Raw genomic sequence first — 24,959 nt, forward strand, 5'->3', positions numbered from 1 at the left:
TGGAAAGCGCAGTGACAGCTGAGCTGCAAGGTCCCAGGGTGATGGTGATCAAGTGAGGACTTAATCAAATGTAACAGCCATGGGCACAGAAACAGAGGGAAGAAGCTCTTACATTTAGAAGGCCTCAGGTATGCAGGGATCTCCAGCAAGAGATGCCTTCATCTCTACTGCTGACACCTAAATGAAGTCTGGAGAAGGGGTGGATTCTGGTTCCACCCCTTCTGGTCACTCAGGTGCACTGCATCCACCTGAACTTCCTTGGATTGGCCCTGCCTTCCCACCAGGTGCTCAGTCACTGCTTCAGGCTGTGATTTTGCATTTCTGCTACAGCTGTCTTCAAGAAAATACTGATCTTCTCACTTGAAAAAGGAGAGATTGTTTCAGTCTATCTGTCAGGGAGTTCATGATTCTCTACCGTGTCAAAGATGAGAATACCTGATCCAAAACAGGAAGTCCTACTTTGCAAGTCATAGGAGATCAGGCAAGCCTTTAAGGAGGAGTCCTAACACACATTCTTTGAGTAAGTAAATTCAAGAAGGAAAAGAAACATAATGCATTGCTACTTGTTGGCCACTTTTCCAGTGTCAATTTAGTATTTATTTATTTTTATGCCCACAGGAGAGGTACTCAGAAGTAATAACGAGAAAATGTTTTTGATCTTATTTGTTTAGCTGATAATTAGGAGGAGTTACGAACTAACTCCTGAAATAAAATCAGAGGTTCCCTGCTGAAGTTTTCTCAAATACCTCTCAGTCTTGTCTAGTGCTTTCCACGTTTTAGAGTTGCTGAAATTTCCAGTAGAGAGTATAAATGCATTTATATATGGTCAGTATGAAATTAGATTTAAAATTAAATTCTTTAATAAGATACATGTGAGGATATTTATTTTATGTAATTGCAGAGGTCCTTAATATCAAACTATATTTTCTTTTAGTATACATGAAGCAGTTAGACATAATGTTTTGTAATAGAATGTATAGATATGCCTTGTGTGCACTAGTAAATCCCCCAGCTAATTTTCTACTACTAGAGGATTATTTGTTCCACAGAACATGGAGATCTTGCTTGTAGGTTGACCCAGCTGAAATCCAGTTCAGACTTACGTACGCATCCTCCATAATGTGAAATACCTGGATGAAACTGTAGTATAGAAACAGACTAAAGCCAAGCAGTTGTCAGAAGCAGTTATTAAGAAGCTTTGTTTTTCATCTGTAAGACTTGGTAAAAACCCTGCTCGTTGCCAGTAAAAATATTGGAAGTGCTTCACTGTTTTGCATGAATAAAAAAAAAAACTTTTATAGTTTAGACAGTCAAACTTTTCAAATTCTTGTGGAACTCATTTCTTCCTCACAAGCTTAATTTTGGTTTAATAGCAGTCATAAATCATGAAATGAAAAGGGTAAGTTTCGTAACAGTAGCAGATTTTGATCTATCTTGTATTTTGTATTCATTGCCTTAGAAGTGTTTTGGTTTATGGTATTAAATCACTAGCAGATCTCTGTAACCTGGAAAATGTTAGCATTTGTAAGTCAGTCATAACTAACTGCCTGATGTTCCTCTAAAGCTGGTGACAGCTTAATCTTTCTTTCTACATATTGCTTTTCTGTTGGGATTTATTATGCAACCAACTGAAGTATGTCTTGGAAATTGTGTAATAGTCAATTGTAGCTGAATCAGAAACAGTTTATCTCTCTGTTTATGCTTCCCTGGTTCAGTTATGTACAAATATTATGTGTGCACACCCCAATTAACTTGGTGCGATGCATCTGCTGGAATTGGGAAAGCATGGCAGTTTGACTGATGGCCATTTCATGGAACAAAGGCAGAAATTCATGAGCCAAAATCAATATCTTTTGAGATTTAAACATTCTTTTCAATAGGAGACAGATGACTACCGCTACTTTGACCCCAAGATGCTACGAGGCAGTGACAGGTGAGTTTACTGGCAGTTTTGCTCATTTCCTTCTCTGGGAAAAGGCTAACTTGAAATAATTCTTATGTTATTGCTGAATCTGTAAGATCTCTAACTATTCATTTTAAGATAAGACGGTTGATATTGAAGGAAATCACAACTGGAACCTCAATCAACCAGATATGTTTCTGTCAAAAAGAAAGTTCTTGTTCCAGTGACTGAACATGCTGCTAATTTGTACACCAGTCACAGGAATGTGTAATGGTATTTAACAGTGATTAATGTTAGAATTTTTTTAAAATACCGCTTGGTTTCTTTGAAACTGTTTTTACACCGTTAAATTAAAAAGGCACTGAGTAGCCCACCAAAATTTCAATTTGAAGTACAGCCCTGTCTTAGTGATTGTTAGTAGATTTCTGAAAACAGGCTGCGTTTGCTCCTCTGTAGACAAGTGCACGTGTAAGTTCACGTGCACATACATGAAGGGACCGTTGCTTCACTGGTAAACTAAGAACGAAAGAGGCATTGCACTAGAAGTGTACAGACTTCTGCTTCTAGGAGCAGTATCCATGGCTGATAACCTCACTTCCATATTGTAGATAACAGAGAGGTAATTGTAACATCCTTCTAAAACCAACACTCATCTGAGCTGTGGGACAGCTATTGGCTCATTTAATTTTAGAGGCTTATTACTTGATGAATATATACCTCTGCTTTTAGTTATTTGCAGTAAATAAGAATTTCATCTGTCCAGATTCCATCTGTTCTTGAATCATGGAAATTAAATTTCCAATAGCATTAAGTAATAATGGGAAGCAAATTTCAGAGAATATGAATGTTTCATTGTAAAGTATTATCACAGCTGTATTGCAACTTTTTTTCATGCTGCTTTTATAACATTTTGAGGATTTTTCTCTACCACCCAAACTTCTGTCATTTCAATTCTGATGTTGCTGCAGTGCCTGACAGCAAAACGTGTACCTGCTGCTGATAGTCATTCCTGAGATTCTGAAGCATCCATAAGCAGAAATGCAGGCATCCCAAAGATGCTGATCACATTGATGCAGTTGTTACTCCTGTGTCTCTCACTGTGGCTGTATTCCTAGCTAGCAGCACTGGAGTTTGAGCATAAAAGAAGCATTGTCATAAAAGTCATGATTCAAACAGCAACCTTAAAACTGAGGATGATAAAGCTATTCATTTTGTGTATTTGTTCCTATAAATGAATGATTATTTCTCATGAAAAATAATTAAATAATAACTCTGATGAACAATACTTGCCTTTCTGCATTGTACTTTACATTTTTATCTAATATAGTTTAGTATTCCATAAACACAGGTACTAATACTAAAAATGCTAATATAAACATAAATGCCTAACAAGATTTAAGTTGTAGGTGTTTTTCTTTCTTTACAGCTCAGTTCCACGAAACAAAAATCCATTCCAGGAGGTGAGTCGTGTAGAAGTTACTTGTCAGTGTTGTCAGTGTACACGTATAAAAAAAAAAAGGAAAACAGTATTTTTTGGTAATAAAGGAAAGAAGAGACCTTGGTTTGAAAGAATCACTTAGTCTGCTTACCTCTAGTATTAATTGCAGTGAGCTGCCATTCTCAAAAAGTCTCTCCAGCGAGCTGTGTAAGCATTTGAATAACAGTGGAGGAAAAAAATATCTCAGAATTGCTTCTGGAGATAATTATAGTAATTTAATAACACCATATTTGGGTACTCAGTAATTTGACACCCCCATTTTTATACCAGACCTTTACAGTGCTCTCTAAATTTAATTCTCTTTTCAGTCTTACACGATAGTGTTGGCCGTGAATTTAAGTGAGACTTCTTTAAGCAACCTTTGTGATTTAAGGAAATAACTCACAAAAGCAGCAGAACAGCCCGTGCTGCCATGTGCTCCTTTTTCATTTCCTACAACTGCCAGTAAAGTTTGGTATTTTTCAACAAAAATGTTTACAAATAGTAATTAACAGATAAATCTTCTAAGTTTGCCTCAGTATTGTATGCATGTCTACAAATTCTCTGGATGATTTAATTGTTCTCCTGAGCAGAAGAAATACTTTTCTGTGTCACATGGAACTGCCATAGCAAAAATGATAGTGATAGAGGCTACATCAGACAATACTGGATAGTGAATGTTAATGCAAAGAATGGAACTAGTACATTTCCTTATTCTATTCATTAATTGTTCAACATGTTTTAAACATAACCCAGAAAATACTGATGCCTTTTGTACCTTCTTACAGGAAGGGGAAAGACAATGAAGAACTGTTTTTTTTTTTTAATAAATAGAAATATTTTGTTTCTCAAATTAGTTCTCAATCATCCACAAAAATACTCCAGCTGCTCTTGCTGTGAAACTGGAGCCATCTCCACACAAAAATGCAATGTGTTGGAACTGCCTCTGTTTCACCTATTTCTTAATAGGACAAAGAAACATGTTAAAAGAAATACTTGTTATTTTGCATCCCAGTAAAACTGTGCTAGGTTCTTATTAGACTGAAGCATGATGAAGATAGTTTTTGATGTATTAACTGATGTGGGTATATACTTCACTGCTGCAATATTAGGAATTTGATTACATGTTCTGATTATGTTCATGTGTATTTTAGGCAATAGTCTTCGTAGTTGGTGGAGGCAATTATATTGAATATCAAAATCTTATTGACTACATAAAGGTATGTACACTTCTGTTTGTAGTTTCTAATTTACTGATATAAACCAGTTTCAGGAGGTTTTCTGTAATGTTTAGTATTTGGAAGATTAAGTCTTACAAAATTAGCAGTTACATTGGTACTATGCATACAATGCAGGGGAAAAGTATGTAAGAATTCAGTAGAAAACAGGGATGATGATTTTAGAATGCTAGTTATTGTTTCTGGCATTTTTGTTCATGTTGCATTTCTGAATGCAAGCAGTATGCCACCTATCAAAGCAAAGATCATGTTCACATCAATCTCTTAACGCCTATTACTTGGTTATGTTTAGAAGTTTTCACTTGTGAGTAACAGGCAGTTCATTCTCAGCATGCTGGATCATTTGATTCTGTGTAGAAATCATAGGGTGTACAAAGAAAAAAATATGGAACCAGCTGTTTGATTAATGGGGGATAAGGGATCTGAAGTCTCTAGTTCCACCTGGCCAGCCTAAACAGAATGTACATAGACCAAAAAACAGCAACTGAAAAAAAAAAAACAACCAACCAAATCTTTAGAATTCCTCTGGGAGCAGAGATGAGGTAGAAGCACTTTCCAGGTGTAAAAAGGAAACAAAGGAAAACTTGATGAAGTTTTGAATTAGGTAAGAGCAGCAAAATACTATTCTTCCTTCTAGATTTTACCTTGCTATGCTTCTACCTATCCGGATCAAGGCTTTTCCTTGAAAACAATACATATGTGGCATTAGTAACTGAAAAGTATTTTTCCACGTACCAAGCACTTGAGAGTTTTGTGTTCCTATTCCAGTATGTCTTGCAGAACATGAAGTCAGAACTGCACGGGGCTGTTTTGCTCCTCTAGCAGGCAGCTGTTTTGGAACAGAGCTGGTCAGAATTGGGAAAAAGAAAGGAAAAGGAAAGTTACACAGTCGTCAGGTACAAAGAGAGGACAGGAGGAACCAAAAATTTCAGAGACATTGACAGGGATTAGACGTTTCCTTGCTGTTCTGGAATCTGTTTGTTAAATATGAAATGTGCTGTACATTTCTCCAGACTATTTCAGCAGTGGGTTATGACCTTCCAGAAGGAAAGTGTCCTTCAGCTTTACTTAGTTAGTCCCTTGCTTTTGAAAAACAAAGAAAAGTTGCTGAAAACTTGATTCCCTTCGCCCTGCTCCCAGGTGACTTGCCTGCCTCACGAGATGGTTCTTCCAGGCTTAGCCAGTGCAGTTTGGCACACTTCCATGCATGTGGTACAGTTCCAGCATCTGTTGTCTCACCAGATGTAGCTTATTAATTATTCTAAAATTCAATCATTTTTCCTTCAGACTGAAAAGGAAGAAAAAACCCAACAGGTCTGTTCTCGCAAGCAGATACAACAAAGATTTTATTCACTGCTTTATTTTTTTAAGGACTGTCTGTTTTTACCAGTTTGCCACTGAAAACAGAGAAAATCTGTGAAAACCTTCTGAAGCAGGAAGCAGTGTTCAGCTTTGGCATTTTGGGGGTTTTTGCAGGAGACTTAACCCTCAAACCCAGTTATTTTCAGTTCTGTGCTAGAATCTCACTTCATCATAGATCAACTATTGTTCATAGTTAGGAAGATTATACCTTGAAACAGATATGTTGGCCAGCAACATGCTGAAAATGCGCCAGCCAAACTTCAAAGCACAAAGAAATTTAGCTTGTCCTTTTATTTCCTTTCGTATATTGTTAAAAAAAAAAAAGTACTGCCTGACAGCCCACCTCTGCTATACGTTATCATTTTGCACAAGAAAATCAAATTCTGCACAGCTTTAAAAAAACAGCAACAACAAAACAGTAAGCACTGGTGTTGCATTATTTACATGGCTAAGCAGCTTCAGCTTGGCTCCACTAACTTTTGGGTGATACATCTCTAAGCGTGCTGAGTAACTTGGAGTATGAGTTTATGCTTTTATTCAAAATTACACTTTTAGAAGAATTTGATTTTTTAAGACTGGGATTGTACAGGAGTGTGTATTTTGCAGTCTAAAAAGGCAATAGTCCCACTTCTTAATTATCTCTATTTTTTCTTTTTGTTTATGTTACTATGCAGCAGTTAAGTGCTACCCATTCATATTATGGAAAATAGAGTATCAAGATTCCAGTTTAGATCAAATTCGGACTGTTCAGGCCTCAAGATTAAATAATGTAGCTGAAAGGTGGGGAGAACCAAGTTCAAGCTCTTGCTCAGTGACAAGAAAACTTATTGCCACAAACCACTCCAGATTAATAAAGATGAGGAGACAAAGCAGGATTACCATCTCCCGAATTAGCATGTGCCCACCAGCCACTGTTAAAATCCAGTTCTGAGACTGCTGAAACAGCACAGCTGTTAACACAGCTATGAAACAAAATCATTTTGAGGAGGCTCCTCTTCCTGTTTTGCCTTTTTTTTAAGCAACTTTTAATTTTGTATCAGAAAAAAAGTGAGTCCCCTATTCTATATTTGTCCTGTCAGTTCCCTGGCTGCTTATCATTTATCACTCACACAGAGCTATAGTAAGGTGCTTTCTGTTTGTTTGTTGTTGTTTTAAAATCACATCAATGACAAAAAAGCCACAAAAAGACTAGTACAGGAAAGCACTAAGTAATTCAACAGTGAGACAGATTGCTGGAGCCTGCACTCAAACTTTGAGGAGCTGTGGGATTATTAGCCAGTGCAGGGCATAAACTCAGTCTAAAACTATGCGTTACTTCTACCATTTTTTCACTTCTACAATGCCGTGTTGTCAGACTAGTACTATCAAACTGTTCACTGCAGGCTAGGATCATTATGTATCCAACTAAATTCAACATAACATTGTTTCATTTTTTTTTTTTAAAAAAAAGCTTTTTCAAATATGGAAATAAATAACAAACTTTTTAGCTCTACCACAGCCAGAACTGTAGGACTTAAAGATCATGGAGAAATACACTTTTTAGTATGCAGTTTGTAGAAGCCACTTTTGCTACTCCTAACACTTGATTTCTTCCTATCTTTTCTTTTTCTTAGGGTAAACAAGGCAAACATGTCCTCTATGGCTGCAGTGAACTTTTTAATGCTACACAGTTTATAAAGCAGGTAGGTACTTTTAACAGTTACTCTGTAATACTTATTACTGTAATAACTATGACTTCCGTGGCTGGTTTTTAACTTCTATCTCTCTATGGATTTTTGTCTTTGTAAAAACAAATTGATGTGAAAAAATGATGTGGTTTTGTTACCTGTTCTTCACTTGATTTAAGTAGGAGGTTTGGAGTCACTGTTACTATCTTTGGAAGGCCTGTGTTGTCAGTGAGAGTTAACAGGCAGTGCAGCTGGAATGGTTCTTTGTAATCAGCTTAACATAAATCCTAGAGAGGGAAAAGAAAAAAAAAAATTCAGTTCTGAAGTTCTGACACTTTTCCACAAATAGGATCTTTCCAAGCTATTCTAGCAATTCTCCTGAATTAAAAATTGCTGTTCAGCTGCACAGTCTTGAAATATGTGTCCTAAGTTTTGCTGTTTAGAAGTACTGGAACTGTGGGAGCTTCAGGTTATCCCTAGTTTTTGGTTTTGTTTTTTTTTTTTTTTAAACAGCATTAAGAAGGAAGTTATGATGCCATTACTTCTGACCCTCTCCAATAAAACTGCAAAATACAAATTGTTGTACTCAGCTCTCCAGTAGCTGTCACCACCTGTGCTTTTACTTCATCCTTAAATTATTCAGACCTACATTTTGAAGAACTAAATTCACTAAGTTCTGTTACACTTGAAGGAGGAAAAACAAATGCTGCTTATCATCATACAGCTCTTCAGTGAGCTTAATTTCCTTGTTCCTCCAACTCTGACTGTACATACCAGCCTTCACGCTGAAATTTATTCAAATCTCAGGATTTGAAACCTAAAACCTCTTGTATGGAGTTATGCATTAAATATTGTATCACTTGCATGCTTTTGATTGTGAGAAGTAACCAAGGGTTGTAGGACAAAAATGTTTACTGTATGAACTAAATATTAATGTAGTGAAAGAATAATGTTACCAACCTAATCGTTTCTGTCTCTTCATATGTAGCTGTCCCAGCTTGGCCAGAATTAAGACTGAAACACCATGACCTGAATGTCAGCATGACAAATTAAAGAACTGCTACAGCATTCAGATAACTTCAGATCTGTAATTTTGTCACAATATTAAAATTTACAACAGCTTCATTAATATAACTTCTCAAAAAAATCTGTAATTAGTACTGTGTATATCAACATTTCTGAAATAAACCTTAAAATGTGTGATATTTTTGTTGAGCATTAAGTCATGTTACTTTCTAAATGTAGTATTAACTGTGGCTATGACAGAGCTGTCTGATCAACGCAGCATTTTCAAGATCTCATAGACAATTTCTGTTCCAGTAAACAAAGCAATATTTTGAAGAAAAGGTCAAGTCTTTCTTCAGGAGCTGTGCTCATGAAAGCCAGCTATCTTCATTTAACAAAACTGCCTTTCAGGACTGCAGACAAACAGCCTTAGTGCACGACAACTGCAGCTTCTAGCTGTTATCCTTTTACTTTACCAAAGTCCTTGTACTTGGCTCTGCGCCATCTTTGCTTGATGGTCTGAAGATGTATTTGAAATTACCTTCAGTACAAGTTACTGATGCAGTAATTTAGCTTTGTCTATGAAGGTTATGTTTATATTCATCTACTTGTCTAAACAATCATACAGTTTCAAACTGCAAATCCTTTAATAATTTTCTTCTCCGCTTTTTATTCTAATTGCTTTGACTGTTATGTTTGGGAAGAAACCAAGCCCTACTCATAGTACAGCTTAGCCCCTACGTAGTAACCGTTTAATAAACACATATTTAAAACACATATTAACAATTACTTTAAGTAGAGCCAGTGCAGGAGCAGGCAGCAGTTCAAGGATTTTCATTATATAATTAATGTCTGCCAGTACTTACAGCTCCAGAGAGCATGTACAGGAATTGAAAGAAGACAGCATGATTTTTGTATAGATTTGAGTCTCTGCCTCTAGAAATATTCCTTCTGAAAACAACACTTCTGCCTTTCAATAAGAGGTCTAAAATACTCGTAAGTAACAAGGAAACACTTATTGTGGGTTTATTACAAATAGGGTTTCAAGAATTACTGGTGTATATGTTTTTCAGCATTTCTTTGTATTATTCTTCAATGTCTGATGCTAATTCTGCTTTAGAAACAGTACTTCCCCCCTCCCCATAGAATTTTTCTCAGAATATCTACACAAGAAATACAGTTGATCTCTTACTTAAAAATCACAATAAATGTGTCAGTAAAGATTTATATAAACTAAACTAGACTCTGTTATCAAAACTAAAAATGTTACTTAATTTTCTAAGCCGAGTCTTGTAAGATACTCCACATTATTACTTTATATTTCCAAGTTTACCAACTCAATAAATACATTTATTATGGTGTTAATGATAGATGTTGTAAGTGAATGTTCTCCCATAGATCAGTCAGCAAGGACTGAACGTCAGTTTGCTCTTCTCATTCCCTGCATGTACGCTATGTTTATTAGTGAGAACAAGATCAAAAACATTTGGAGTAATGACTTTAATGTAGTTAAATGGAAGCATTCCGAGCCAGGTTTGCTGCCCTGAGCAGCCTGATCTAGTGGGTGGCAACCCTGCCTGTGGCAGTGGGGTTAGAACTCGGTGGTTTAAGGTCCCTTCCAACCCAGGCTGTTCTATGATTATTACATCCTGAGGCAGTTTGTTCCAGATGCGTGAATCATAGAATCACCAAGGATGGAAAAGACTTCCAAGATCATCCAGTCCAACTATCCATCAACTACCAAGATTTCCAGTAAGATGGGAATGGGTGTTCAGTGCTGTTCTCAGCAAAGCATTCCACAGAAGGAATTTTAAGAAGACCCGAGTTTTTAACTGAAAGACACACCAAATGGCCACCGAGGGAGATACTCTTCCTAGACAGTTTTAACTTTGCAGCTGACAAACAAGTTCTGAGAAAAAGCCACTGATTGCTTTTTGTTCAAAACTTGTGGCAGTCAGTGATACATTGGTCCCTGATCAGTTCCACTGGGAGCTCTCCTAAATCACAACTTACAGGATTTGTTGCTTCAGCAAGCGATTGTAAACAGAAATTGGAAATAAATTAGTCTGGTTGATGTGTTGAGGAACTTAATTTGCAGTCTTTGTACTACAGCTGAAGACAGGTCTAACTGATAACCAGCTTCATAGCTAGCTCTTCAGATTTGTTGTATGAACACACACTAGGCAGATGAGGCAATTTGAAATACTTCGAACATTCTGTTAACGTATCAAAAGAAAGAACTTTGAAAGGAAAGAGAAGTCTTAAAGATCTGAGTGAACATTAAAATCTCCAATTCAGAATATCTGAGCTATTACTTGCTATTTTTTTGTTGTTGTTGTTACATAGTCCTTTTCCTTAAATAACTCTGTGGAAGTCGCTCGTACAAAATAACTCTATAATTATTGTTGAGAAAATAATCTTAAAAGCAAGCTGGCATTTCATAGAATGATAGAATCACTCAGGTTGGAAAAGACCTTAAAGATCATCAAGTCCAACCACAAGCTAACCATACTACCCTAAGTCTAACAACCCTCCACTAAATCATGTCCGTGAGCACCACATCCAAACAGCTTTTAAACACATTCAGGGATGGTGACTCAACCTCCTCCCTGGGGAGCCTATTCCAGTGCTTCACAACCCTTTCTGTAAAGAAGTTTTTCCTGATATCCAACCTAAAGCTCCCCTGGTGCAACTTGAGGCCATTTCCCCTCATCCGGTCACCTGTCACCAGTGAGAAGCCACCAACCCTGCTCTCACTGTGAGCACCTTTCAGGTATTGGAAGAGAGCAATAAGGTCTCCCTTCAGCCTCCTTTTCCCCAGACTAAACAGCCCCAGTTCCTTCAGTCACTCCTCATAGGACAACTAGGTAAGCATATTCCATTTATAGCCAGCTATTACGCACTGCACATCCTCATGGTTCCCTCAAAGGTTTGTGCTGAAAAGACAGCTAAGGGCCAGGCAGCCACGTGCCTAGCACTGGGAGCCTTAAGTGAGATAGTACAGGCAGTATTTGTGCTGACTCTCCATGCATTTAAAGCACATTTTAGACTTATTCTGATGCCTCTGTTAAGTCATACATTTGCACAGTTTTTTGTTAATAAAACCCAGCACAACTCCAGTTTTCGCATCTCAAGACTGGCCATTCTTCATGGGATCACAGGATGGCTTAGGATGGAAGGGACCTTGAACTCACAAAATTGTTTGTTGGAAGGAACCTTCAAAGATCACCTCCTTAAAACTCCTTGTTGCCAGCACAAAATCGAGCTACTCACAGGGGGTCTATGTTTGCATTTAATTAAAAGCAGAGCAAGGCTGACTCTCAAGTATTATACTTGTCCTCAAGAAGAAAATAAGCAGTCAGGTCCTCAGCTGCAGAAAACCAGCACATTTGTAGTCCAAGAAGAGAAACATCAAGACCACTACTTGGATTAAATTTCCTTATTAGTATAACATTCTTGATACAAATCAGTAATGCTTCCCAATATTAGAATAAGTTTTTGTTAAGTGATCATGCTTACATCAATCTGAAGCATCTCCAATGAGAGCAATTGCAACACCTTGTAGAATATGCCAAATCTGGTACCTTATACATGAATGATGCCTCCACTCAGGTTTATTACGACTCAAACACAGACTTAAATTTGTTTTAAAATTGAACTCAAGTATTCAATCTTATGTTTTAGAGTGTTTTGAGAAGCTTCATAAATCAACATACACAGTTTTTATCTCTTTCAAACGCAAGTAACTATTTCATATCGTGCATGTTGGTGGTTTAGAAGAAGTATATAAACACAGACTTGAGAATAGGCAACCTTCTCTATCATCTGTAAATCCCACATGATTAGAACCTTCTTACTTGCTCTGTTTGTTCTTTTATCAGTTTTCTGTTACACATGCAGAACAAAGCCCATCACATCAGATCACAGCACCATAAGAAGCTGAAACGTTAGCCAAAGGTGGTGGGATTAACAAAACGTTTTACAGGTAGGCATTTCTTTCCTGTAGAGCTTGCATGTTAGGAAAGCTGTATATCATACTGGCAGTTTTGCAAGGAGAGAAAAAAACCTACTCTTTCTATATGTTAGTGAAATAAAACACTCCTGGTACTTTATGTTCCAGTCCTCAAAGAGGACCTCTTCTGCTTCATTCTTCCTAGGACTTTTGACAGCTAAACTGCTGAATTCCAGCTGTGCTGTGCCACTCTTGATTAAGAGCATCAATACATTTCTCCTAGATCATTCATCAGCCATGGGCTCTACTCATTCAGAGGTGTTTTGAATTGATAATTTTTACTTCTAGGAGAAGGCATCCTGGTCTCTCCACATGCAATACAGAGGATTTTCTTTCTTCCCAGTGCAAACAGATCTTTGGATAGCTGGCCTTCTGTTACAATGCTTGTGCTCAGACTAGATATTTGAAAGCAGACAATAGGAAGATTAGGACCACAGTACACACACAAAAACTACAACTTCTGAGTTTGTTTGTTTTTAAATATCTCTGACAGTCTGAAAGTCACTTTTCCCATAGGAGGGAGATATAGTAGTTCAAAGAAGAAGAGGAGAAAGAGCAACGACCAGAAATCCTCAGAGAGTGTCAGATAAGAATATCATTACTTCGTAGGCTCCCAGAATTTGCCATGTGATTGTTCTGCATCATTTATCGGGAAGTAGTGGAAGCCTTCCCTTGCCACGTCACCATCTTTCTGATGGTTCTGCAAATCAGAAATCTTCCCACGAGAAGAATCTAGTCTGTAAACTCAGCCTCGCACAGAGCAACAAAAAGCAGTGTTGTTAGAGCTCATGGCTCTCTTGGACAAAAGAGAACAGCTGAATTTCTGCAGACATAAAGCCCAACATGAAAACACGTGATCCTAGAAGCGGTCAGCCTTGTGCAGAGCAAGTTCATTATTATTTTTGTGAGAAAAATCTCTTATTAGCTAGAATTAATTTGCCTTTTTTTCCTTCACTCTCCCCCTCAATTCACTGAACATAAGTGATCAAAAGCGCAGCCCCTGTACTTCAGGACAGGATCCAGGTTAGTCAAACAGTCACTGAAAGCCTGATGAAAACTGTAGTTCCAGAATTGTGGAAGTCAACCCACAAACACCAAATCCGTGATATTTTCCAAATTCTTTTTCCCTCTTTTAGGTGTCATTTGTAATTTGTTCAGCTATTCTCCTGGCCTGGCCTCCCTACGTGCAAATCTATCTGATCAGGATCTGAGCTTCCAGTGCCAAGCTCACAGTATCCTAGCCAAGCTTTCTACAAAGCCTGACAGTTTTTAGAAGTCCATTCATCAACACTGGCACAAGCCCTAAATTCCATAAGGGCCTTAAAAACCTGTTCCAATGTCCCAGTAGAGACAAGGGTTTAGCCCCCAAATGCTAACATTGATACCTGATCAAAGGAAACAGCTAGTTGCCTTCCCAAACCCACAGAAATATTCGTGCATCTGAAGTTCCTGAAGGAAAAATACATCAGATTAAGAGGAATCTTTTGGCACAGAATGAGCTTGCTTTCTGTTACTTATTTTTCATAAACACTTATTTTGAGAAAGAAAACATTTCTAAAAGAATAAATACAGCTCTGGCTAACTTAGAGCCAGAAGTAAGAAATAGCAAATGTCTCTATCGCGTTGTTAGTATTTCACATTTCGATGCTGCTCAGATGTATAATCCTATGATGACAACAAAAAAGCTAAGTCACCTCAAAGGGTATTCACTGAAAAGCAATCTTACTAATCTCCTTGCTTTCACTTACTATTATCACATTAAAATAACTCCCTTTTGTTCAAGTGTTTTCACCAACTCCCCCAGATTCACTCCCTCTTTACAGTGTTCCAGTTTTTCTGATGAGGCTGAGCACAGTGCTCCTAAATGGAAAGACAGGTCGGCTTTTACTGCAGCACCCAGAAATCTGTAAGCCATCAGCCACCATTTCCAAGTCTGGTGTCTTCCAAGACTTGGCAGTTTATTTTCCTCCTCATAATGTAAGTGGAACTGTCTGGGAAGGGCTGAAAGCACAGACTGCTCTTCGTAGAGGCATCTCAGTTATTACCTAAGCTTCCCTGCAGAACAGTGTTGTCTATGTTTGTGACCTGGGGACTTCAAGAATGTCAAGCCTTAGCATGGCACAGCATAGATCTCAGCTGAATACCCAGATTAAAAGATGTTGGGATGGCACAAGCAAGTAGGAAGGGCTTACAGGGTTGGCAGAGCCCAGAGCACAGCAAGCTTATTTAGTTTACTGAAATCTCTGAACAATCAAATATCGAATCCACGTGACCACAGACAAGGACATGTAACCAAAGGGGATTCAGCCTGTCCCATGAAAGGAAAAAGGGAGGATCAGGACTCTCTCCCGGCAATAGGATGTACAACAGGGACTGACTGCTCAGGCAGTAGAGTGAAAGAGGAAAGGGATCACAGAAAGATTACTTTGAACAGAACGAGTTCAAGAGGGAGATTCCCTCATAAAATGAAAGGTGAGAACAAAGTAATGCCATTGGCCAGCAAGACAGAGGCACTGGGTTCAGTCTCCCATGATGTTCCCAGTGGCCATCAGAAGAGGCCCTTTCCCACAAGAAGGTCCTTACTCTTTTTTCCTTCATATGGGGCTGTGGGCTTCCAGTGGTCACCCATAGCCAAATGACCACCAAGCATCCAGGAGTCCCATCCTGGTGAGCTAGGGATGGCATCAGGGACACACTGGCATTCCTCACAAGAAGAACCAGCTACCACATATTTTCATATGTTCATATTTTTAGACATGGCACCAAATCCAAGGGAAAACAAATGCTGCCTACCCAAAGAGTGCAGATCTTTTGTCAGCGAAAGTTACAAGCACCAAGATAAGGTAGTTCAGCTGACAACAGGCTACTGAGATACTGCATGGCATTCAGATGATCCTGCGTTTCTTACTATTCACTGGAATTCCTTAACCAGGCCCAGGCATCAGATAGAAGTGTGCTAGAAACTAAAAATTACTTTTTGCAACAGAAAACAGTCCAGATATTTTGACAGGAAGCACAAGAAAACATTAGCTTGTGCCAGTTAGCTGCTTTGTGAGAATCTGATTGTATACATCTCATCTTTTAGGACTGGCACTCTCACCAGAATACACAGCTCCATATGTATCCAATTCTTGAAAAAGACTGAAAGACTGTCAAGAAATATTCACATGTTGTATCTTATTACTGCTTTGTATGTTCTTTTTGTTCCTTCCCAAATTCATTACAACTCACCAGAAACTTCTTTACTTTATGCAATACAATGGCAGACATGCAATAAATATTCCCACAGACATAAGGACAGAAGCGTATTTCGTAATTAAACACAAAACGTGGTTTTACAACTCTCAGTATTTTCCATATCCCACTTTTAATTAAAGCGTTGTCTTCTTTATGAAAGTCCTTTTCTTGTATCTGACACTTAAAAGGTCCAAATGTGTCTAAGCTTAAGATATCTGTAAGTCAATTGTTTTGAAAAAGGAAAAGTTTACACGATGATGTGGATTAAAATAAAATTGTTACTAATCAAATAACCTTGTGATAAATGCTTGTGCCATGTTTCTCACAACCTCCAGTTATTTTACTTGCTAAAAGTAAACTTGAACAGCATGCGGGTATTATGAGCTGTACTCCAAATGGAATGCAATTAACTTCAAATAGATTTTTGGTGCTTTTTTAAATAAAAGTGTTTTTCATAACTTGGTGTTCCCTTTTCCTTTCCCCACTGTGATCAGAATTTAACTGTCTAAAAGTTCATCTGGCAGTGGAAATGTTATTTCCAGTTTGCCTACAGTAACAGTCATTTTCTCAGAGGCTGGTTCATAGCAGATGCTTTTGTAGATATTCTTTAAACTTTGCCATTTCAGAGGCAAACATCTCGATCAAAGGATGAATAAAAGCAAACAGCCGCAGGAGATTCTTTCTCCACTGACTATCTCCAAATGGTCCTCCCGAGTTATGAGCTCTCAATCTCAAAGCCACCTTTAGTTTCTACTTTTAATGTCTAAATTTCTAGACACTACAAAGCTTCCTTGTGGAATAGGCATACTTAATTTTACTCACCACTGTTTCTACGGAAAGAAGGAAGGTGAGTTGGGGGTGGAGGAAGGTGCTACAGCATGAGCACTCCACTAATTCAAAAAGCAAGAACAATACAACCTAGGAAGTGACAGATTTTATAGTCATGGAAAACGATGAAGGCTGTGATCACTATCCCTTCTCAGTGAGCAAGGAGGAATGTCATCATAACTGAGGGAATGGAAAGGAACAAGGGAGACATACATGTAGCAGAAAAGAGATGGCTAAGAGGATGGAATAGCCACCATTTGAATTAGATGAGCTTTTAATTTGGTCTCCTAAAAGAAGTAAAAAAAAGTGCAGACATTCCTCCTGCAAGGGTATTACTGAATGTGCGAAAGCAAGCTTTTCCAACTGCAAGAGAAAAGGGCCCTGTTCTACTGAAATGAACTACCATTTAACAAGACTTAACAAAAAGGAAAAAGAGCATCTTAGAACAATGCATCTATTATAGCCTTGTTTTCCAGCAGATGTTTTGAGGTGACACAGAACAGCTCAGTAGCTGGGTGTTCTGTTTGAAAGACCATGCTGTGAGTTGTTCCGGAACAGAACTATTTTGGCTATACAGGGCTTTTAAATTACCATTTTTAAAGCATACTTAAGATGGTAAGCTATGTGCAGCTAAAGACTTTTGTTTGAGGAAGAAGAGCAGAAGGCCAAGAAAGGTACCTCTGCAAAAGGAAAACGGGCTTTGTTAAATCAAAAGGCACAAACTCTACTAACTTATCTGTTTTTCATACGTTGCTCTGCAGCCTTACTGAAATTATGTATTTCACTGGAATTCAAAACTAACATTTCTAGGTCACACACATACAAAGAAGATTTGCTTTGCAAAAATATTTTCGCAACAATCAGGTGTCTGAATGCACTTCCGAAAGAACTAGCACAGGAGATGAATAATGATGCTATGAACTACATTTGACCCTTACAACGCCTTTCATTTTGAAACAGGGCCTTCTCCGAAGCAAGAGCCATATTCATAATGAAAAATTAAAGTTACTCTGTATGAACTTAGTCTCCTAGAGGATGAGTAAATGAAGCACAATTTAAGGGGCAAGAAACCCAAGGATTTGCCCAGTATCAGTATTTCTTCCAAACTGATCAAGAGCCTGGAAGCAGCCAGTCCTCAGGCACCTCCGCCATGCTCTCCAGCTACAGGCTGTCATGCAACTTGTGCAGCTCTGCAGGCAGCAAAATGTGTTATTTCACTTGTATCCTACCAGCAGCATATCACTAAACCAGCCTCTGAGCACAACTAGCACCTATCACATGTAAGACAACCAAACTATTTCCAGTGCCCATCATTGCCTGAAGCACCAAGCCAACAACCCTTGCCCTAATGCTACCCTGCCATCAGTCCTTTTACAGGATGAACTTAAGATAACTTCAAGCCTGTCTTGTAGCAGTAGAATATTCAAATGTATACTCTCTAATGTATAATGCCAATATGGGCTTAATAGGAATACTGCTTATGGCCAGCAATATCCGACACAGTACTATTGGTTCTGCCCACACTAAGCACTTGCAAATAAGTTCTTTCATTTCAAGGCTGAACACACAAAGATTTGTCATATTCAGGTGGTGCCTCTACTAACAACAGGAGCCCACACAGAAGCTGCAGGAATTGCCTCTGGAGATACTTAGTTTATTTGAAGTTCTGAATTAATCCCACAAGTTTCTAGAATATATCACATTTTAGAAAAGTCTACGCATTTGAGAACAATCAACTGAGCTGTATCTGTTTAGAATGCCATCGATTACAACTGCAATGCAAGCCATGGGAGAAAGAGCGTTCTCCATAGGCTCTGCATGAAGAGGAAGCAGCCCTGATAGAGATGGGACATTACAATGCCCAGCATTTCCTCACAATGCCTATGCTCCTGAGAGGCCTCTGCTCCTGTCATCCTCATCACAGAGCGTAGCAAGTCAGGCAGCACCAGTGCTTGGTGGTTTGACTTGTCAGAAGTTACACAGATGCATGACTTCCAGCAACTGCTGAAGTCTCTGATGTTCCATTTAAATATTTAATTGCATACAATTAAAAAAAAACAAAAACCACACACACACACGTCTCAAACTATCAGTATTTTGTTAAACAAGTTTTGTTAAAATTTTAAACAACCTCTATGAGATTCTTTAAATCTTTTTCACCATTATGCACTCAAACTGTTTTGAGATTACTGCGACCAAGCATCGTGTTCTAACAGTTGGTAAGGCTGAAGTCAGACATTTGAAAATCACTTTGATTTTACATACTAAAACTCACAGACTTGACATAAAAACAAATACATAACTTTTCTAAAGTGCTCATCATCATCTTAATTCTACTGCAATTGAAGGCACCAACGCGGAGGTAACAGCACTAATCATATCTGCAAGACTAAGCCATCCACCCAGCCCACCACCTGGAGGGGCAACTTTAGCTGCTTGGCTGGAAAAAAATACATATGTTTGCAGTAGAGAACTTGGTTCCACTGCAGATTTCCATCTCTCTATTGATGATTCACAACAGATTAGTCCAAACATGCAATATTTCATAAGCCATAATCAAAAAACTTTTCATTACAACTAATGTATTAAAGTACTTCATCTCATTTTTACCTTGATTTGTTTTTTTTTTTAATCTTAACTGCAATGGTAACAGCCCAGCAATCCCTTTAAGACCCTACTGAAAACTCCTAGTATATATGTGTAGGCACACAAACATTTTCTCCAAGTAAAAGCACAATGCCAACTGCAGGCAGAGTTCAGAGTTGCACACTCGCAGATTCCGAGAACAGTACGACAGACATCTCTGCACCCAAAACAAAGCAGTGGGAGATGGTTATGAGATCCCAGTTACCTCTCTCACATCTCACAGTTGCATAGTGCAGAAGAGTCTTCTAAAATCAAACTCTCTAACAGACAGCAAGTAAACGTAATTCAAATGCAAGCAAAACTTTGGTGTCTTTTTCTAGAAAGCGTAACCTCCAGATGCTGTGGTTAGGATTAAGAAGCATTTAACATTTCAGCATTTATCGTGCTACTTCCAGGAAACTAGGGAGGTGTATTAAAATTATTTCACTATTACTGCTGATGGTATCACCCATTGCTAACTGCTCATTTTCTCTGGACAAGTGGCCCTATTAAGGTCTCTTTTCAGCACTCATTTCTTTCCTCTGCCTTTCCCCCAACAGACAATTTTTTCCTCTCTCTTACACACACTCTCTTTTTCACTTACAAATGTCCTCCAGGCACTCATTAAAATACTACAGGACATCATTAAGTGTCAGAGGATTAAAATCCATTTAAATCAGCTTGACAGGAAAGCAGGAGCCTGGGGAAAGATACTGTTCTGCTGGGGAAAAAAAAAAAAAAAAAAAAAAAAAAAACCACACTTCCCTCTCGATCTAGTGACAAGTGTCTCTCTCTGAGAAACCAGGGAAGAAAATCCTCCCCTCACTCCCCAGAGTCAGACTTTATGAAGGGGAATATTTTCATTTAAATCATTAGTAAAATTTTAACACTCTTGGATATAAATAGGAACTATTAGACACAACAGTCTTAAACCCTCTGCCTTCACATACGTCTTGCAGACAAGCATATAATGCCTCAATTTTCTGCAACTATTCTTTGTACTACCATTGAAAGAGAGATCCCACACGCTATAAGACAGAGAGACTAATTTATTCCACACTCTCTACACTAAAATTATTTGTTTCAATTACATTTTCACTAATATTAATGCATAATTGTTTTAAGAGCACCTAAATCTGAGAAGAGGTAAGGGCCAGAGAAGCAAGAATTTTTGCACTTTTTGATGCATGAAAAAAATCAACATAATGAAGCCATAAGCGACAACAGGAAAGAACATTTGAAAACATTCCTTCCTCCCCCCAACTCAAATTACTCAAATATTGGGAAGGCCTACTCTGAAGTTCAAATGTTAGACTTCAAAACCTCAAATGAAAGAAAGTAGTCAAAGATAACATTTCACTGCTAAGAACCATTCCATTTCTTGCTGACCCTCAGGTAATTCTGCTCCTTGCTCTCTGTCCACAATGCCCACTGGGTTTTACAGCCTGCAGCCCTGGCATTCCTCAGCTCTCTTGCTGCCACCAAACCCAGCTTTGGCCAAGTGCTCAGTTTCCCTGCCTGCTTGTTTTGTGTGCAAAAGCTTACAGCATAGCAGAAAACTTAGAGTAGGGGTGATATTTAAACAATTTTTAAATACAAATTAAGCACTAGGAGGTTGACACGCCAGATGAAAAATAATAATGAAGAAAGAACACAGTGAAACAAAATCACAACGTTATTTGACATTTCTGCAGTATTTACAGAATTTCTACACAGTACCACAAAACTTCGAGTCAGGTTACTGTTGCTATCCATGGTTTTGTTTATGAGCCTTTTATGTATGTAGAAACTGTTCTAACAACAAAGTAATTTCAACAACAACTGCTTATCAGCAAGAAGAGAATCTACTCAACACTACTTACAGTTGCCAAAAGTAACAGATTAAGTCAATGAACTCATCTGGAAGTTCTATACCAAGCTGTTTTGGAGACATGATGAGCCAAGAGAGTTAGGAAAACGTTCAAGTGGTAAGTTAATCTTCTTTTTCTGAAGTAGGAAAATTTCCTACATGCCCTCTCTAATTTGTCTCAATTTTCCAAAAATAAAGTTGTTGGTTTTTTGTTTTTCTTTTAAAGGAATCCTACTGAAAGATTATAGATGTATTGGGAAAATTATTCTGGTCATGGTGGAATCAATGAATGTGAAAAGTGAGAAGCCAAATTTAAAAACAGAGGTAAGATCAGACCCTACAAAGTGAACAAGGAAGAAAATCAAAAGCAAGTTTATTCAGAACCCTAAAATAGTACGTATTAAAATAAATAAATAAATAAAAATCTGCAAATAGTAGCTCAAATCACAGAAGAAAGATGACATTAATTTCCTAGCAAGGAAGCAATAAGAAATACTACATGATCAAGTATTCTCTTCCGCCAAGAGCTTAGCTTACAGGAAATTCAGGCTGGGAATAGGGAAGAACCAGAAGGACTTCCAGGTTTGTCCAGGAGGAAGTCCCTCTCTTCCCCTTCCACAGACACATACGCAGGGCTTCTGACCTTTTTGGTCAGCCCTGCAGTGAGGAAGATTAAACTTAGAGTAAATACTGAACAAATAAGCCTAGCGCTGACAAAAACAGAAAAGAAAAATTCAGTGGGTAGACAAATTTGAGAAGAACAAAGGGGACCAATGCAGGCACTAAGGAACAATAGGAACTGTTTAATTAAAAGCTTATGGAAGGATCTCCCCTCCATAATAACTGGCAAACAAGAGCTGAACTTGGATCTTGCTTAAAATAAAACCAAAGTGTTTTGGAAATAAGACTAGAATAAAAGTTATTACTAGATGTTGTGCAAACTAAATATCATTCTTACATTTAATTTGAAATTATGAGTAGATATTTATTACAATAATAAAAAAAAAAAAATACACTCAGCCCTTGCTGGAAGGCCAGTTGAGAGCACCGGGAGAGAAGTATTCATCTTGACTTGTTTGAATAAGATAGAATTCATTAGTAATTTAATAACAATCCTGTACCAACATGATTTAAAAACTCAAACAAGCTCATTGAGAAATGAGATAAAAATCAAACAAACAGTGCAATGAAACAAGGATGGAGGACCACCTATGTTTTTCCTGAAACTTGTTATCACTGTTCAATTTTTTTGTGGCTGCTTATTACTTTGGAGTTATTCACATCCTAAAAACTCTTCTTTTCATTAAAGTTTAGTGAGCATAACAGTGAGTTTTTACTAAGATGTTCACAGAACATTGTAACTCCAAACAACCAGTGAAGTTACTTGCCATTAAAAAACTGTTGAAACCAGAATTAAAAACAACTAATCAAAAAAATAAAACCCATATCTTATTTGCAAACTGTTTATCATTCCCATGGAAAATGTTATGACCTAGTTATATAATTGTATGGTTGGTGAACATACACAGAGTGATAAGAGTGGGGGATTTACACAAGTACAAATCCACTGTACAAGGGCAATACTGGCACTGGATGGAACATGGTAAAACATAACATTTTCACACCACTATTGTTTCCAGACAAACCCTGCTTCTATTATTCCACACACAAGGCAATGTGCTGTTCTTTTTTACCCCCTTAGCTCATTCACTGTCTTTCTTCCACCTTATTTAACATCTTAACCATAAAACCTGAATCAGAACATCATTATATGAGGCAAATGAAAAACTTAGTTTTAAAGTTAATCTAAAACATATAGACAGTAAATAAAAAGTTCAATGGCACCTAGGATGTGAATGGACCATCTGAAGAGGCCAGATGAGCAGGGCTCTCCACTATAAAACACTGTAAAGCACAGTTTTGCGGTGCCTGTTTAGGCATCCCGCAACAGCTAGCCTCCAAGGATACTGCTCACCAGTTCAGCTGCACACTTCAGCTGGTCCTACACAGTCTGCCCAGGAGCAGGTGGAGAAAGACCTTCCTCTATACAACAGACCGCAGAATCATCAGCTAGAAACTGTATGAAGAACCACACATATTCATGTCACCTAAGTTGTTAGTATTTCACCTTGTTCCAAAACTCCTCTTAAGGTGGAAAAAAATTAATCAGATTCCAGAAATGTTATCAAGAATCAGGTGAGTTACAGAAAAATTGGTTTCTACCAGATACTTAAGAAACTTCAGAATTTTCAAGTCTGGCCCACAGCTGGCATTCAGGCAACTAAGTGTCAGGAGATGGGAGCACAGCAATATGCTACTCATTGGAAAGAGGCACAGCAGCAGCTGCAGAATGCACACCAACACTTGCATATTATTCCCTTCTCCAAGCACAACCTAGAATCTAAGAATATAGAGAAATCAGCCTGGGGAAAAGATTTGCAACTACATGAACTTTATCGTTACAAGGAATACGCAATACAGAGACTAGTTGAGATGCTCTCACATTTGGAGTGTTTACCTGTCAAGCTTCAAATATCCAACTTTGAGGCACTAAGTGCTGGTAAAACTCCCCCAGTTCTATTACGTTCAACTTCACCCCTTAAAATCAGAAGCCTGTTAACAAACAGGTATCACTTCTCATTTCACCACCTGCCCAGGATAACTGCAGCAGGACTGGCTGCTCCAGACACTGACCAGTTCCTTCAGGACTGTATAGCCTGCTGTACTTCCCAGACACAACTAAGGGAAGCAGCGTACTTTACATCACCTAGCAGCTCTTCCCTTACGGATTTTCTCCAGACAACACCCTCTTCTGTATGATGCAGGATACTCGGCAGTGATTCTTGCATCACACATTCCATACCTCTGCTCTGAGCAAACCTCCTGGGACAGGGGCTGCAAAAAGCATTAGTGTAGCCCATGTAATCACACATTCAGCTCTAAATTCCAGCCTTGGGATTGAGTTTCTCTAAGAATGTGCCTGGACAAACGTGTCACATACTGTTGTTCCTGGTATTTCAGAGGACTTGTCATTTGCTGCATTCTACATTTATTCTCTATTCTCTAGCTTTATCTATCGACTGCTCAAAAAGCAGCTTGTGTCAACCAGGGATTAGATACTACAAATAAAGCTTCCTGGAGAGAAAAAGCCTGAGCTGATTTATGTGGGACAAGGATAACTGTCCTCAGTGTCTGCAGTTAGGGAGAGACCAGTGACCCTGTACTCCAGGCCATCAATCACTCAGAGCCCTTTGCTCTCTATAGGGTGTCAACAGCTCTGAGGGGTGCTTCATAATACAATTCCCACTAAGCTGCAACAACAGCAGAATACATTAAATGCAAAGAATGGTCTGCAAAATTATTAGGCTTCATCTTGTTTACCACATTGCTATGGACAGAAATACAAAAGAAGTAGAAAAGCGAATGCTAAACAAGGCTGTGTTGTTAAGACACAGAGTTTCGGGCTTGCTTGTGCACTGTGTTGTACTTCTATCAGAGCCAGAAGACTTCCCAAGAAGAGTACCTACTAATCCAAAGCCCTTGCCTCAGACATGCAGAATCTGGAGCACTCCTCAGAATATCTACTAAAGGACATCGGAGCGCCCTCTACATTAATTAGAGTAGGAGTTTGAAGGCAGTTCTCCAGAGAACTCTCCTGGAACTTTGAAAATGCTGCAAATTTCTTCCCACCTCCCCTCCCCTCCCCTCAGTCCCACCAGCTATAGATTTCCGTGTGTTCTTTTTATTCAGTAAGTT

General features: G+C 38.3%; 1 protein-coding gene and 1 long non-coding RNA gene across 4 annotated transcripts in view; one reads left to right on the forward strand and one right to left on the reverse strand.

Annotated features, from left to right (window-relative positions):
• The window catches only part of SCFD1 (sec1 family domain containing 1), a 45,083-nt gene extending 35,193 nt beyond the window's left edge, over nucleotides 1-9,890 (forward strand). For both annotated transcript variants that reach the window (XM_031593757.2, XM_031593758.2), the window contains exons 21-25: nucleotides 1,881-1,933; nucleotides 3,330-3,363; nucleotides 4,535-4,600; nucleotides 7,594-7,662; nucleotides 8,636-9,890. In XM_031593757.2, the coding sequence (XP_031449617.1) occupies nucleotides 1,881-1,933; nucleotides 3,330-3,363; nucleotides 4,535-4,600; nucleotides 7,594-7,662; nucleotides 8,636-8,659 (246 nt within the window). In that variant the 3' untranslated portion in view covers nucleotides 8,660-9,890. The remainder of the gene's footprint in view (nucleotides 1-1,880; nucleotides 1,934-3,329; nucleotides 3,364-4,534; nucleotides 4,601-7,593; nucleotides 7,663-8,635) is intronic.
• LOC116229337 (uncharacterized) lies at nucleotides 330-24,044 on the reverse strand. Of its 2 annotated transcripts, XR_016466950.1 has the most exons (6): nucleotides 23,722-24,044; nucleotides 7,806-7,934; nucleotides 5,354-5,463; nucleotides 3,493-3,544; nucleotides 2,894-3,027; nucleotides 330-1,140 (listed from the first exon to the last, which is right to left on the reverse strand). It is a non-coding gene; the product is annotated as an uncharacterized LOC116229337 (long non-coding RNA). The 2 variants fall into 2 exon arrangements; XR_004166994.2 differs by lacking the exon at nucleotides 330-1,140 and having other exon boundaries at nucleotides 1,943-3,027; nucleotides 23,722-24,043.
• Nucleotides 24,045-24,959: the final 915 nt, after the last annotated feature.

Source organism: Phasianus colchicus, chromosome 5, assembly GCF_987193195.1.
Source record: "Phasianus colchicus chromosome 5, bPhaCol1.hap1.1, whole genome shotgun sequence".
In the NCBI taxonomy this organism is placed as follows: domain Eukaryota; kingdom Metazoa; phylum Chordata; class Aves; order Galliformes; family Phasianidae; genus Phasianus; species Phasianus colchicus.